This window comes from Python bivittatus, unplaced genomic scaffold, assembly GCF_059951505.1.
Source record: "Python bivittatus isolate LINGU-HERP-01145 unplaced genomic scaffold, Pbiv_v1 ctg000320_np1212, whole genome shotgun sequence".
Classification (NCBI taxonomy): Eukaryota; Metazoa; Chordata; class Lepidosauria; order Squamata; family Pythonidae; genus Python; species Python bivittatus.
The window spans coordinates 11519837-11534855 of NW_028277052.1; the positions used below are offsets into that span (position 1 = coordinate 11519837).

General features: G+C 40.4%; 1 protein-coding gene across 2 annotated transcripts in view; it reads left to right on the forward strand.

Annotated features, from left to right (window-relative positions):
- Positions 1–8137: 8137 nt before the first annotated feature.
- The window catches only part of ROBO4 (roundabout guidance receptor 4), a 50033-nt gene continuing 43151 nt past the window's right edge, over positions 8138–15019 (forward strand). The window contains exons 1-2 of one of the 2 annotated variants that reach the window (XM_088139098.1): positions 8138–8456; positions 11941–12264. In XM_088139098.1, coding sequence (XP_087995224.1) covers positions 8390–8456; positions 11941–12264 — 391 coding nt within the window. In that variant the 5' untranslated portion in view covers positions 8138–8389. The remainder of the gene's footprint in view (positions 8457–11940; positions 12265–15019) is intronic. The other variant, XM_088139097.1, reaches the window with a different exon arrangement.

The following is a 15019-nucleotide window of genomic DNA, read 5'->3' on the forward strand; positions in this document are numbered from 1 at the left end:
CCTAAACCAAGTGGGATTCTGAGTCCCAAGAGCCCTGGGCTGCCTTCCTACTTGGCTTTCAGTCCACCCCAGTTTCAGCCTGCTCAGGGTGGTGATGGGGACACTCCTCAATCTGAAGTGTCCCGGGAATGAACCATGGTGTTGGGGATGGGGAGTTGAAGCAACTGCAGTTGCCTATGTAAATCTCAGTCAGTTTGTGGTTGCCAGAAACAAAGATGTTGGAGATGAGCAGATATCACAGGGCCATGGAGAGTGAAGTTCAGTGTGGCAACTTGCAGAATTAAGTCGTATGAAGGGACCTTGCTTGGCAGAGCTAAAACGTTTTTTAATCAAAGTCTAGGAATGAAAAGCAGAAAAGAACTTTTCAGTAAAGAAAATGGATATGGACCCAGAGAAGAGGAAAGGATGGTTTTCTTTTTATGACACCCTTCATAGTGCTTGCGTGTCTTAGTCATCTTTCTGCATTATTTATGTGGTTTGTAAGACTTTTGGGACAGAGACTAAAGGAAGAAGTAGAGAAGACAGGTGGATTCAGAAAGAATAGTGTGGGAGTTCAACTACAATTTCTCCTGTGGGAAGAAGATCTGAGCTTGTATGGAGGAGACTGTCTCAGTGAAGGAATGGCAAGTCCACTGCAATATAGGCCAACTGGAAATAAAGAGGTATAGAAATCCTCTTAATACATAACAAATACAATTACTGGTGCCGGGTCTCAGCTCACAGACATCAAAAGGGGCTTTGATCAATTGCTTGAAAATGACTTTTTTGGGGTTTTTGTAGAGAAACTAGAATTGCCTTAACTGTTCTTTAACCTTAACCTTCTTGGTGAAAGGTTGGATATGAGCAATGCTGTTCAGTCTCAGACTCAGTGCATTTAAAGAAAGAAAGAATTAACAAATGGTTTTCAACAAAGCAGCCACAGAAACAATGTCCAGTTTATAATGTCCTTATAACACAATGGTCAGAAAGGTAGTAGGAAGACAGGAATAGTTTGAAAGGAGGAGGTCTGCGGTCACATCCCTACTTTGAAAATCAGTTAAGAGGCAGATCCTTTTTTCCCCCTTTCTTTCTTTCTTTCTTTCTTTCTTTCTTTCTTTCTTTCTTTCTTTCTTTCTTTCTTTCTTTCTTTCTTTCTTTCTTTTGTAATGCTTCATTTCCTCTGGATACCCTTGCTGAACCTATGGCGGTTCTATTCTCTTTTGGGAAGCACTATTTATTTGCCAAATAAATCATAATTTTCTATTCCTTTGAATGCTTGCATTCTTTCCTACCTTGGAATAAATAAGAAGGGCCCAGACTTCATTCAATTTTAAGTTCCTAGGGAAATCAACAGAACCTATGGAAAACAAGACAGTCAGTACTGTCTAATTATCATGGTTTCTTTCTTACATTTATATCTGGCCCTATCTGTAAGGAGCTCAGGAAGACATTTCTGGGGTCACCTCTCATTTTAACCTTTCAGAAGAAGGCTGAGGATAAATGACCATCCCAAAGTCGTCCTGTGAGTTAAGCATGGACTTAAACCTGAGTCTCCTGGGTCTAGCATCCTGATTCCTTCACTACTTTGGCTCTCTTAATTCAGGAGAGCTTTTCTGATGTTCTTTTGGATGCATTCTGATATTGGAGTATCTGAGAATTCTAGGTTGATTCAATTTATAACACACGATGGCCACCACTACAATCTCAGGGCTGGTTTTCTGGTACTTTTCTTGAGATTTTATTACAGTGCAAAGCATGTTCTTTGACAACTCCATAGTTATGTGAATCAGCCCTTCCTCTTGAATAGTTCTATCGATTTTCAGGAAATTGTTCTGAAAACTGCGTTTTCTGTTCCTAGATGGAAGTACTAGAATCGTGCCTCCCAGGAGCAGTTAATCCCTATTACTGTCCAAGCACACATATAACGAATAGACACATGTTTTGGTCCACTGTCTGTAGATTTCAAAGCCCAAAAATGGTAGTTAAGGCATGTTGTAGAGAAGTAGTGAGACAGGACAGCATCCTGGGGATTTGCTTCCACAATGTTGCTATGGTTTATGTGCTGACTCCAAAGTGCCATCTCATGGTTTCATGTGGACACTGCAGCCTTCAACAAGCCATGTTTCAATAACTGTTATAATCACCCAATCAAATCTGTTTCTTCATATATTGTACAGATTGTCTTAGAGAAACAGACAATCTGTGTGCAATTTCTAGCTCTTGAGCAGAGAAGTTCCATGCTGTTAGAGGATGTAAAATGTTATGGATATGGTGGTCATTCACATAGAACAAAAAGAGGAAACAGCTTTCCATAACATCTGCATTGTGAAATCGTTGCAGAAATGTACATATAAATCCAATAAAAATCACTTTGAACCAGTCACCTGTGTACCTACTTAGCTTCCTATCTGGAGATTAATTCTTGATGGGCATCTTCTAATATTCTTCTTAGGTTCTTTATCGCTGACAGAAGTAGTTTATAAATTCATACATGGAGAAATAAACACATGAATAAATAATATTTAAACAAGGATTAAAGAACCTGTCAAATAGTAGATCTCTATGCTGTCACTGATAAAGCTTGTAGGCTTCCTAAAATGTTTGGCTGGCCATTCTAGGAATAAGGTTGAATTAATATTGATAAATATTGATATTGATAAATATTTAACTTGATCCACCAGGGATCTTTATATATTCTTATATTAATAATAGGAGATAGAAACCTAGCTGCATTAGAATCTCAGACTGCTTCAGAGAGATCTGCCCTTGGCAGAAAAATAAAAAGTTCCAGGAAGCGTCATAGAACTATAATTCAAGAGTCTCATTTCCAGCGTATCTGCTTCTTCACTTAGTTCTATGGAAGCATACCCGTTTTTATTCATTTAAAGCTGCAGCTGACTTTGTTTCCTGTTTGAATTATTCTAGGATGATCCAATCAGTCCCTGCCAGCAGAGGTCTAATCTTCAGTTCAGGAGATGAGTAGATGCTCTCCAGTTGACTAAGATTTCAGCTCCAGCTAAGATGGCCAATGGAAAGGGGCTATGGGAGCTGTTATCTGGACTCTCTGTTGGGCATCATGTAGCCTAATTCATAGTTTGATTATTAGAATTTTTGCACTGAAGACTCATATTGTATTTCAGTCAGGTTGCCTTGGCACTATTACTCAAGGTCGAACAGCTATATTATCCAGTTTTGATAATTGTGGAATGTTGGTCCTCTGTTGTTTTCCTGTAAGTGTGCTATCTTGAATCCATGAGCAGTGAACTTGGCCATGATTGTCTGGCATTTTCCCAAAAGATCAGCATGAATGCATCATCTTTTTTATTGTTGTGGAGGCAATTTGTGTGTGGGAAATTATTCTTTTGACTTATTCCTCTGAGGGTCAATAGCTCACTGGTAGAGCATATGTTTTGCACATAGAACAATCAAGATTTAAACTCTTCAGCCTGTAGTTAAATAGCAGAACATCTGTATGGAACAAAAGTGTATGAACTAGAGGTGGCCTATGGCTACAAGTGCACATGGCTCCAGGTGGCACTTTTTGGCAACTGCTGTGTTTTTCCAAATCTGCTCTGGATGGTTAGGATGGGTACTCTGGGAGGTGGGAATGGGAGGTGGTTCTCAGGATTGCATGGAAATTTGGCAAAAACTGTTTCCCATTCTTACAGTTACAAGGGGACCCTATTTTCTGCAGGGAGACCCCTGATTCACCTACATGTTCATAGAACAGCAAGTCTGGATCCATCTCACCAGCTTTATTCTTTTTTTATCATGTTAGTTTTATGAATGACTGCTAACAGTCTTGTTCTGTGCATCTCTGTGCTAGAAATATGGATTCTTTATTTAAAATATGCAATGAAGATGGAGAAACTCCAGCCCAAAGGTCTAAGGAAAACTTCCAGGCTACAGATGAATCTTAGGATTCTCCCAGATCACCTCTTCACACCAATGCAGCAATGCTTAATGGTATTACTTAGTACTGCGATGCAGAAAAACTCCTCATCCTTTCAACTGAAAAGAGAATTTTCTTTTGAATTTTCATTTAAAGGATAGGATAAAATTGGTGAAATTTTCTAGAGTGAAGTGTGGTGTCCTCATGTATGTATTGTTATAATATGGTCAAGGGTTGTCTCCCTTCTACAAATATTTCTCTAGCAAATGGCAGCCTCCCAGAATTCCCACACTTCAATTAAAGCCCAAGGAAAGACATTGGGAGGGAAGAATCCCTTTTCATAGGGAATTTTCAGACAGGGAAGTAAAGGGAGGCTTCCAAGTCATGAAAAGATGAGTCACATAAAACCATAATGCAGCAGTAGCATCCTCTGCCATCTCCAGCAATAAAGTCAGTCCTAAAACCTGACCTAAGGAAATCTGAAAGAAATTCTCAAAGCATTCTGAGAGTAAAGAGGAAACACAGAAGTCTATTTTGCAGGGGAAAATGTTCTTGTGTAACAACTATATGGATTTTTGCACAGCCCAGAAGGAGCAGCTGGCTTTTGTCTGCTACTTCCTTATTTATGCCCCTTTTTTCTATGTTTTAGATTTATACCTCCCTCTAGGAGTTCAAGATAATGCGTATAACATTCCATCTTCCAAAATTTTCACCTTGTGAAGTACGTTGGTCAAACTTAGACACCCAGTGAGCTTCTATGGCTAAAGGTTAGCTTCCTCTGGCTCTCTCAAGTCCTGGTCCAACACCTTAACCACCCACTGCATTGTTTCATCCTTCTCCTCGTAGACCCATGATTCTTGGAAATACAAATGGGGGACTGTTGTGTTTCCCCCCGCTTTGCAGCCTCTTGATGTCAACACATTTGAGTTTTAAGCATTTTTAAAAAACCATACCTAAAAACCAAACCATGTAATAATATGGCTACTCTTTGATTATCGTACATGTGATGAATAAATGTTGCTTTAGGTCTTTCTCATAGTAATTATTTTACAATGTGAGGATTCAGAATAGCTCACTGCTCCTTCTCAATAATATATATATATATTGTTCTTGGCCATATCCCAGTTTTTGAAATATGTCAAGGAATTGAGAACTATGGACCTTTGGTACTTGGGAGATAGCAAAAAGAATTATCATGCAATATTGGAAGAATAAATTTGCATCTAATTTGCAACAATCAGAATCTTATCCTGAGTCAGTCAGTTAGTTTCCAATACAGATGTCTAGCATACAGTTTACTAACTATACGTAGGAGATTAACTGGGCAGTAATTTGCTGGACTAGGCTTGGCTCTTTTTTTAAAGAAACTGTTATTGACCAAGACTAGCTCTCAGGAATATGGAGATCATGACCATCATGAGTAAATACTACTGTGGCCACCAATCAGGATTCAACTTTAAAAGTTTGGCTGGGATCAAGCCCCACACCTTCCCCTCCTAGTCCTTTTTACCGTTTTTCAGCTGAAGGCGTAGTTTATGGATCTCAGCAAGAGACACTGGAGGCCACTCTGGAATGTAACTTGAAAATAGCTCAAATAAGATTGAATACTTAGCTCATGGAAGTATTCAACTCAAACCTCAGGAGGGATCAATCTGGCCAGCCCAGATGAATCAGAGGCTTAGGAATTCTTATTTTTGAATATTTGAGCTAGCTTACACCAATTTCCTAACAAGGCTCATCCTTATAATGGGATTTATAAGATTTTTTTCAGCTCAAGAGCTAATTCCCACAAATGCTTACCATGATTAGCTCCATAAGCCCTATAAACTTTGATTAATTCAGCTTTAGCTATAGCATGTGCCCTAATGGACCAGGGCTTGGAGTTGGACCTAAGTCTGAAATTCTTCATTGGCATATTTGCTATTAACAACTCCTTTAAATTACTTTTCAGCCCTCTTTGTCTGGAGGGAACAATCAAAAGCTGTCAATGGTCAGGCCCATAGGGCCAACAATGCAGTTCTGCATTTCATAGATAGTAAAGGCAGTAATTACATGCCTGCTAGTATAAACAGTTATGAAGCCAAAGTAATTAGTCTTATGCTTAATAAACTTGTTCTTATCAAACCTAAAATTCCTTGAAATGGTCCAATCAAAACTTTAAAAATCTATAGTCCAAGTGCCTTAGAATGTACCCAATTCCTTGTTACACTTGGAATCAGAACTTGCTCACATGATAAGGGCTCACATGAGGCTTTGTTGCCTAAAATTTGGGGCAAAACTGAACTTGGGTGGGACTCTTCTGGACTCTTGGACAACTTCTAATCATCTTGGGGGGGAAAAGGCATGGAATGTGACCCTGTTTTCAATCCAACACTTGGTTCCATTAGGGTTTGAGAAAGCTGTCCTTAAATTGAAATAACATATTTTTGACATTCCTCTATTATGCAGATGGAGGACACTAGATTCCTAACACCGAAAGTGGATGTCTGCCTTTCTGCCTATTGCAGTTTGAGAATGCAGAGTAGCCTACTGTATCTAATTCTAAGGGGTCTACATCCGCAAAGAGAGTGTCAAACTGATAGAGAAATAGAAATTGGAATCACTATGTTTAGTCTGCTCCCCATTTTATGGAGCTTGGCACTCAGATCTGCTGTTAAACTCTTCTGGCTGGTCTGCTGCGGAGAAAACTCACCTCCTTTTGACTGATGGGTCTGCAAAAATATGTAGAACAGCAGCCAGATTTTGTGCAATTGCTATTTCTATAGTGGAGGTCACAGTTTAGGTTTTCCAAATATGAATCTTCTATACAAACCATTTTTTTCACACCATGCATACTTTTAATTGGTTTCCAATCCTTTGGTGTGTGTATTGTTTGGGCAGCTGGCAAATGGGTGAGCTATAAATAAAGTGAAATAAAAAAAAAAACAATTTTTGTACACTTGTAAATTACTGCTTCTTGCAATTGAGCGTCTATCGGTTGTTTACCTGATATGAGAGGCCACCTGGATGCTTGCTCTAAGTCTTTATCCATGATGCTGCAAATGTCTGACTCTGACTTTTGGGGTTAATATGTTATTTCTTAAGCCTGTTTTTCTCTCTCTTTCTCTGTCTCTCTGGTTGTTTGTTTCAAATATGTTTCCTGCCTCCTTTGCAGCATCCGGCTATTATTCAGCTGTATATTCCTGGCAAACTCTGGCTTTTTCTAAGACATTATATTAGAGCTTTAGTGGGGTGCTACAAACAAAACCAAGAAGCCAATGTGCTTAAAATCTCTGTGGACCTGGTGCAGTCCAGAGGTATCCACAGGGTATGGTAAAAAAAAAAGTCAAGATGGCAGACAGAATGATACAATCAAATCTCTGCTTGGTTTTTTTATGTGTGTGTTGCACGTATGGGATACATAAAAGAGAGGTGGAACTTCAAATGCACCATTGTGGATCCCATCTTGATTTTATGACTATCCTGCAGACATCCCTAGGGCAGTCTAGGTCTTGCAAAGGGAAATGTTGGCCTGGAGTGAAAGACAGTGCACATATTGCTTAAATGATATCCTCATATTTTCACACTATTCTTAAAGAGTGTGATTATACCTTGTTGAGCATTTTACTGGCCTATGAGAAGTGATGTTCACATTTTATAGTTCCAGAATGAGCAATATTTTCAGACAGCTGACATTATCATGTAATTGTGCCTCATATTGTGTATACCCAACTACTGTATAAAAGTAAATACATATTAAAATTTTGAAACGTAGGAGGCATTACAATTTAGAGATAAGTGAGTGCTATATAATCAAATCCTGGGCACTACGGGGGCCCTGAGTGCCAGCAACCCCTGCCTTAGTCTCATCACATGTGTAGTGTAAATGCCTACTATATTTACAGTAAAATAAGAATCCAGATTTTGGGGAGGAAGGTCTGGCATTGGGTTTTTGCATTGGCAAAGTGTTTAGCTTGATGATTAACACCCATTGTGCTACAAAAACATCTGTATTTCCAGAGTATTGTGTGGTCTATATGCACAAGGCAAGGTTGAAGTAGAAATAATTGAAGGAAGGGAAATGGGAAGGGGTAGAGACTAGAGTAAAAAAAAAAATAAATCTGGTTGAAGAAAAGTTTTTTGTTTAAGAAGAGGACAGAATCCCACTGTGAAGCAGGAAGAAACTAGAAAGCTGGTGCGTAGACTCATTTTTTGTGCAAACGTGTGATTTTTGAGCAGCTATACTTTCAAATCAAAGTTGGAGAAGTGCTGCAGCTGAAATGCCCACCCAGAACCACCCCTTCCTGTATCTTGTGACCAGAAAAGGAAAAATATACGTGAATGGTCACTATTAACTGGGAGGAAGTCAGTTTGAGGAAAGCTGTTTGTAGTGGATGAACTGTTTTTTGCATGTGACGTGTGCTGGACTAAAGAGCCTAAAAACTCTAGTGGTACAATGGAGCAGCAGTGAGCAGTGTCCCATCCAGTAACTCTCTTTGAGTGCCAAGTTCTCTGGAGTTGCACAACAACTAGGCAACCATGTCAAGACGAAGGCACATTGAGCCCTCAAGCCTCTTGATTTGGGCATTGTTTCTACTAATGGAAGGTAAGTGGACAGATTTGATGGTGGAATCTCATGAGCCTACAGAAATAAGTCCTCTTTATCCTTGCTTCTGAGTCAGCATGTTTACGTTTTTGCTATAAGACAGAGAAGAAGGCTCACTGAGTCCTAAACTTTTTCTGAATGCCATAGTCTGGAATTTGGGAAGTGTAGATTGCTGAATTACTCTCAATAGCTATTAAATTTACTTGGACTTCTCGCATTCCAATAACATTGCTATGAGACATTTTCTCCCTTGATGCAATTCATACTACGGCATGATGTTTCCAGGCACCTTAGGTTTCAAAGGGTTTGCATGTTGTCATAGGTATGAAGTAGAATAATTTCAGTTCCAAATCAGTCATTCTGTGCCATATTAGATGATTTGCATTTTGATTTGCTTTATTTGGGGTGTTATGTATTTGTGGCATCTGGGCCCTTGCAATCCATAATCTGGAGCTCAGCAGGAAGCAGAGATGGCAACTCCTTGCCATCTGCTGTTTCTTTTCCACCACAAAAAACAAGTTTTTTTATATCTTGAGCATTAGAAAAATCCGATAGTTCCTGAGGCAAGTTAGCTTAGATTTCAGCACTTTCAAACCAGTGAAATCAAGGGTTGCAGTGTTGTTTCATGGAAGAAGACCAAGAGTTGCAAAATGGTGGTTTGCTTAATGGTGGTTTTTGAATAATTATGTTTTTGACTGCGTTTGTGTATTATGCAAATCCATGAACTATGGTTTATAGATTCATACAGTACACCAAACCAACATTATATCAGCTTAGCTGCAATCTATTTCACATTGCCAGCTTGATCATTAGGCAGATAGAGGTGGACACATTTGTCCTAGAAACCAGAGTAGGGCTTTTGACTATTTCTCTGGGACTTTGTTATTTTCTGTGATTGAAAGACAGCATATTATTTTCCTGTCCTTTAACTAAAACTGCCTACTGGATTAGGTGGGATGAGGATCCTGATTCATTGCTGGTCCGGAGCTGTCTTTGTTCATGGACTGGAGATGGGGCCCAACCTTGGTTTTTATCTCAGGCAGCAAATTTTATTGACTTGGCCTAGCAAGTTTACCTGAGTATTCTTTCCCCACTTTGATTTATTTTGGATTCATGAAAATGCCAACTCGTTTGCTCTTCTTGTAATGTAATGTAATGGTATGTGGAAATGACCTTGGGAGACAGGAGGAAGAGCTGCAGATTAGACAATGGTCAAACAAGCAGCAGTGGAGTCCACAGAAGGAATGTGGGCATGGCAAACATCTCAGAAGGGACCTTCCCTAGTTTCTTGAATTGTAAAGGTGAGGGAGGAGAGATGTAGTTTCAGACATGCAAGATTCTGTTAATGTAACATTACAATAAAGTTAGAGCTAGTACTTCTGGGTGTGCTTCTTGTCTGGACTACCTCACTAAGCTTCAGAGTCTGATAAAGGAGGCTTTCTATGTTCTTTAGACCAAAGTGGTTGTATAACTCAAGAATTCAGGGTTTACAAAATAGTTGCCTAGTTCAATTTTGAATAAAAGTGTGGTGGGTTGACAGCCGTTCAAGCTCACAGTCAGACTGATTCCCAACTTCCTCTGAACCTCGGCATTATTTTCTGTGGTTAGCATTGCTGTTTTAAAAGGGGAGTAGCTAAGATGGCTCAAGAAAGCACAAACATTTCCAAAAACCAAATACTGAAAAGTATGAAGTTCCAGCAATGCTGTACATGAGTACATTCTTTTCTCCTTCCTTGACTCTCCATTTCACTTGCTCAGAGAATATGTGGAGGTAGCATGTCACAGCAATAGCAGGGAAGGCTTACTGGACATGTAGCCAGAATGCTGGATAAGACTTTTACTCTCTTTTCCCAATAGCAACCAAACAGTGAAGGAAACTGTTGGCTTCTCTAGGTACGATCAAGCCAGGATCACCTTATATCAGCTGAAATCCAGTTTACCATGTTTGTATGTACTTAATGGCAAACCCATTCCAAATATCGACACCTAGTGAATTTTTAAAAGGAAAGACATTCATATTTATCTTTGAATGCAACTTTGTCTATTTTATGCACTTTTACGTAACTTTCCTAGGCGTACATGTTTCTGTATCCGGTCTTCCATATGATGCCCTTTTTTGTACACTGTTTTGCAATAGAGCTTTGTAAAGTCTGGGAAAATGATCTAACCAGTAAAAACAATGGAATAAAAACAGAACAACCCTTCCCACCAGGTGCCAGACCAACCCAACTATTAACTTCCCTTCCTAGTGCAATGGTTGGGGCAAGAGCTGGGTCTTCATCATTAGAATAGGATAAGAAAGAGTGCTAGGCAATCTTGCAGTGCTGCAAACTGCAGTTATATTTTGTTCTAGCTTCACCCACTTTTGGATCTGGGTCCATTTAATGAATTTGCCCATTGGGTCCATGATCCCCATGCTTCCATTAAAGGCTCAGTTACTGGATCGGGGCAGAAAGTTATTTATCTTTACAAGAAGTAAGTAGACGTACTTGGATTATTGTTTTTTGGGGCCCTGTGTGGTTGTCAGTATGTATGTGCTCTGGCCTAGGACCCGAACAAAATTTAAACACGCACATGCACACACACACAAACACATATGTATGCATTTTTTCAACATGGGGTCATCCTGCACTTTTGGCAATCTGAACTGCGATTTCCTTTTCACAATACTATTGCCGCGAAAGAAAAGCAAATGCCCTCTTTTTTAAAAAGAGGGCATTTTTTAAAAAAGAGGTCATTTTAAGAGCTGTGATAGGCTTAGGGACAATTTTTATCAGGTCAAGATTGAGGAAAAATAGCTGCACCTGGAATAGAGGAACAGAGACAGCCTATTGTACCTGAAAGACCCATGAGACTTTTCATTGTAGCTGGTGGTCCATGACACTCGGTCTCCTCCAAGGTGACAATGCCAGGAAGTTGTGCGCAGGAAGTTCCAAAGGAATTACCATGTGTTATAACAATGAGTTGGATTCTCAGGGGAATCAGATTCATAAAATACCATTGTATATAGTTGATGGAAGTGGTAGAAGACAGAGGGAGGTTTTACGGGCTCTCATTAAATCCCGATGCTTGAAGGCTAAAAATACTGACTTTTTTTTTTTTAAATGGTGGTTGTTGAAGAACATGTATGCTTTAGAACACTGAAAACACAGTTGTTATCTCAGGACTTGATTAGTAGGTTTATTATAAGTGTACCCCACTTTTCTCCATTTTACTCAAGGCTGCATCCATAATCTAGTTTTAGTAATCCATGTTCTAGATTAGTAAGAAATGGAAAGGCACCACAGCCCTTCCCAGTTAGACCAACAATCTAATCCTACCCCCATAATGGACCTCTAGCAGTTGCAAAGCCATAGCATAGGTGAGATGGTGCTAGTAACACTGAGAGCAGAAAGTAGAGCAAGGTGAGGGGAAAAGATTGGCTGGGGAAAAAAATGATCAGTGAGCATGTTTCTACTTCCCCTTTCCTTTCTTATTCTTCCAGGTTCAAAGTCTCGCTCCATGGAATTTGCACCACAGATTCTTGATCACCCCTCCAACCTTGTTGTACGTAAGGACCAGCCTGCCACCATGAATTGCCGTGCTGCTGGAAATCCAGCTCCCACAATTGAATGGTATCGCAATGGGAAGTCTGTGAAAACCAGCATAGATGATGCTACTTCCCAGCCTACTCTTCTACCAGATGGATCCCTCTTCTTCCTCCGCCTCAGCCAGGAGAAGGGAAAATCAGATGAGGGGGTATATCATTGCCTGGCCAGAAATCACCTGGGTACAGCCATGAGTAAAAATGCATCACTTTATTTAGAAGGTAAGGCCTTGGACGTTCCTGGAGAGTTTGTAGTAGTAATAATATTCAGTAAGAAGCTTTGTTTACCTCGCAGCCCAGCATTTCGTGCTGAGTTTGTTTCTTTGAGCCTATTCAATATGGAGAGATGTTACTGTCCTTTTTGTACCGTTTTAGCCAAGGCAAAGCGACCAACTACAGTGGTTGGCCGTTCACCAGGTTCTCTCTGACAAATTCATTTCTTCCTGGACCATGGCGATATATAAGAAACTGGAACTTTTGGGTGTTTCCTTAACCCAAGTGCACATGCTGGGGCAAGCATGTCCAGTACTGTAGAGGCAATCAAGCAGTGTCTCAAAGACACCGACATTCAAATGGACTTGATGTCCCTCCCCAAAGATGTATTTTCAAGTAGTCCTCGCATCCCCTACAGGCCCACTGGATACTTAAACCAAATCACTGTTCCTAAACTAAGGCGGGCCTGAAGACTAGCACGGTTTAACACACTTCCATCAGCAATTTTAGAGGGGAGATACAAAGGGATTTCATTCGAATTCAGACTCTGCCCACGGGGTGAAGAAGCCATCAAAACCATCAAACATGCCTTACTATATTGTCCATTTTATGCCGACATTTGCCGTGAGATGCTAATTCCGCACTTAATTAAATATCCTGGTCACTCTGATCAGTTCTGTTTAAACCTCTTACTGTCAGATTCAAATTACTCTATCTCTTTAAGTGTAGCCAAATTCTGCACATAAGCTACGCAGCAGCCTGACTGACAAATCTGTTCACCTAACTAACTAATCAATATTAATTTTATGTATCCAAGAGTTTTAGGGACTGGTTACTGACTGCAACAAAAATTCTGTTCTGTTCTATTCAAGTTGCTACCTTCAACCTCAGTGTTTCCTGGGGCAGAACCCCATCTGAAGACATGGAATCCAGATTTTCTGTCTTTGTCCCCAAGTTTGCACGGCTGGCCTTTTCCAACCTTCAGGGTTCTTGAGATCCAAAAGTCCTAAAAGCGATTAGAATCAGGCAGAAGGTGCATGGAACCTAAATCCCCTTTCAGCTCCCCACTGTTTCTCCAACCTGGGGAGAAAGGTGGTCAAGCCGTTAAAAAACAACCACCCCATCATCTCTCTGTTCTCAGTTTAGCTCTGCCAATCTGCAGCCAGGAGGGTTCTGTGCTTGTGGGAACATGCTGACTTTGTGAGCATTAAAGCTATTTCAATTCCTAAAGAGCTTGGGGGCTGGCTAATTAAAATATGGTTGCTTTGTTCATGTTTGCATCTCATTTGCATTTTCCTCCTGGGTCATTGTTAATCCACAGGAGGACACTTTTTGTATCTATGTCCTGCATGTGGAACTCCCTGCTCCAAGAGATGACTTTCCATCCTCTTTGCATTCTACTCCAAATGAAATGAAGTTTGGATTCGGTTGTTCAGTGGAATTCATTTCAGCTCTCCGTGTTTTCGTTTGTGGAGGTTGCTTTTTAGCCTTTTTATTTCAGCTAATAACAGTCAGCGATTTTATTTCTCACTGCCATTTTTAGAAAATCTGCTTTATATTTTATAAGCCACGTTGTGGGGGTTTTTTTTCACCCCCACCCCCAGTGAGGAAAACGAGGTAGCAATTTCTGTAGAAATAAATAAATAACACACCGGCCTCAGGGAGAGAGTAAGCAATGCATCAAGAATAATAAGAGGATAAATCAGTTGGCAGAAAATAACAGGAGAGTAATTGGAATACAGGGTTTGGGATCTATCCTCTCTCTCTCCCCACTAAGCTATCCTACCTTTTTTGCTTTATTACAACTCACATACCCCTATATGTGATGTGGGCTGGATGCTATACAGCCCATACCTCTCCCTGGTCCACAACAGTTTCTCCACCTTGGCCTCTAAAATGTCTCCCTTGCTCAAATTATTAATGCAATTAGAAGTCCTCTTTAACAAGCAGGCCTGGAGACTCTCCAATTAACACTTCATTACTGATCAGATTCCCTTCAGCTCCCGTGGTCCATCATGAAGGCTCACGGTGGTGTTTGTCAGCTATAAATATTCATACAAGGAAGGACGGCTTGGGAGATGTTTCCGCTAGCCATGCTACATCAAGTGTGCCAGGTGGGGCTGCTTTTTCAGCACATTCTTGCAGTGAGTTGCCCTCTCTGGCTGGCTGTCAGGCCAAGCCAGGAAAAGATGCCAAACAGGTGCTCCAGGAGGCAGCGAAGACGGTGTTTTCCTTCCTCCCGCTTCCTTCTTGATGCCTCCCTTCCAAACAAAATCAGCAGGGAAGTAGATGTTGTTTTGGCATTTTGCTAGAAGTGTGAATCTGCCTCTGAGCAAATTGGCTATATATGTGTGAAAACTGGGATGGGAGCGAGAATTCTAGGCTTTAACATTTCAGAGAGCAGACATGTGAACATGGTTTCATGTACCGAGACTTTTTTTTTTTTAATTGTGCCACTTTTTAGCCAGTCCAAATACTTTATTTGATGGATTCCTTGACTAAATGTTGGAGTCTTAACTTTTTTGTGGAATTGTTACTCAGATGCAGAGATTTTGCTTTGCCCCCAGAAGTTTACAGCTCTGTCCCAAATTGTCCTGTTACAGCAGTGTTGTCCAAACTTGGCCACTTTAAGATGAGTGGACTTCAACTCCCAGAATTCCCCAGCCAGCATGGCTGGCTGGGGAATTCTGGGAGTTGAAGTCCACTCATCTTAAAGTGGCCAAGTTTGGACAACACTGTGTTAGAGGAATTAGTAGCTCGTGAT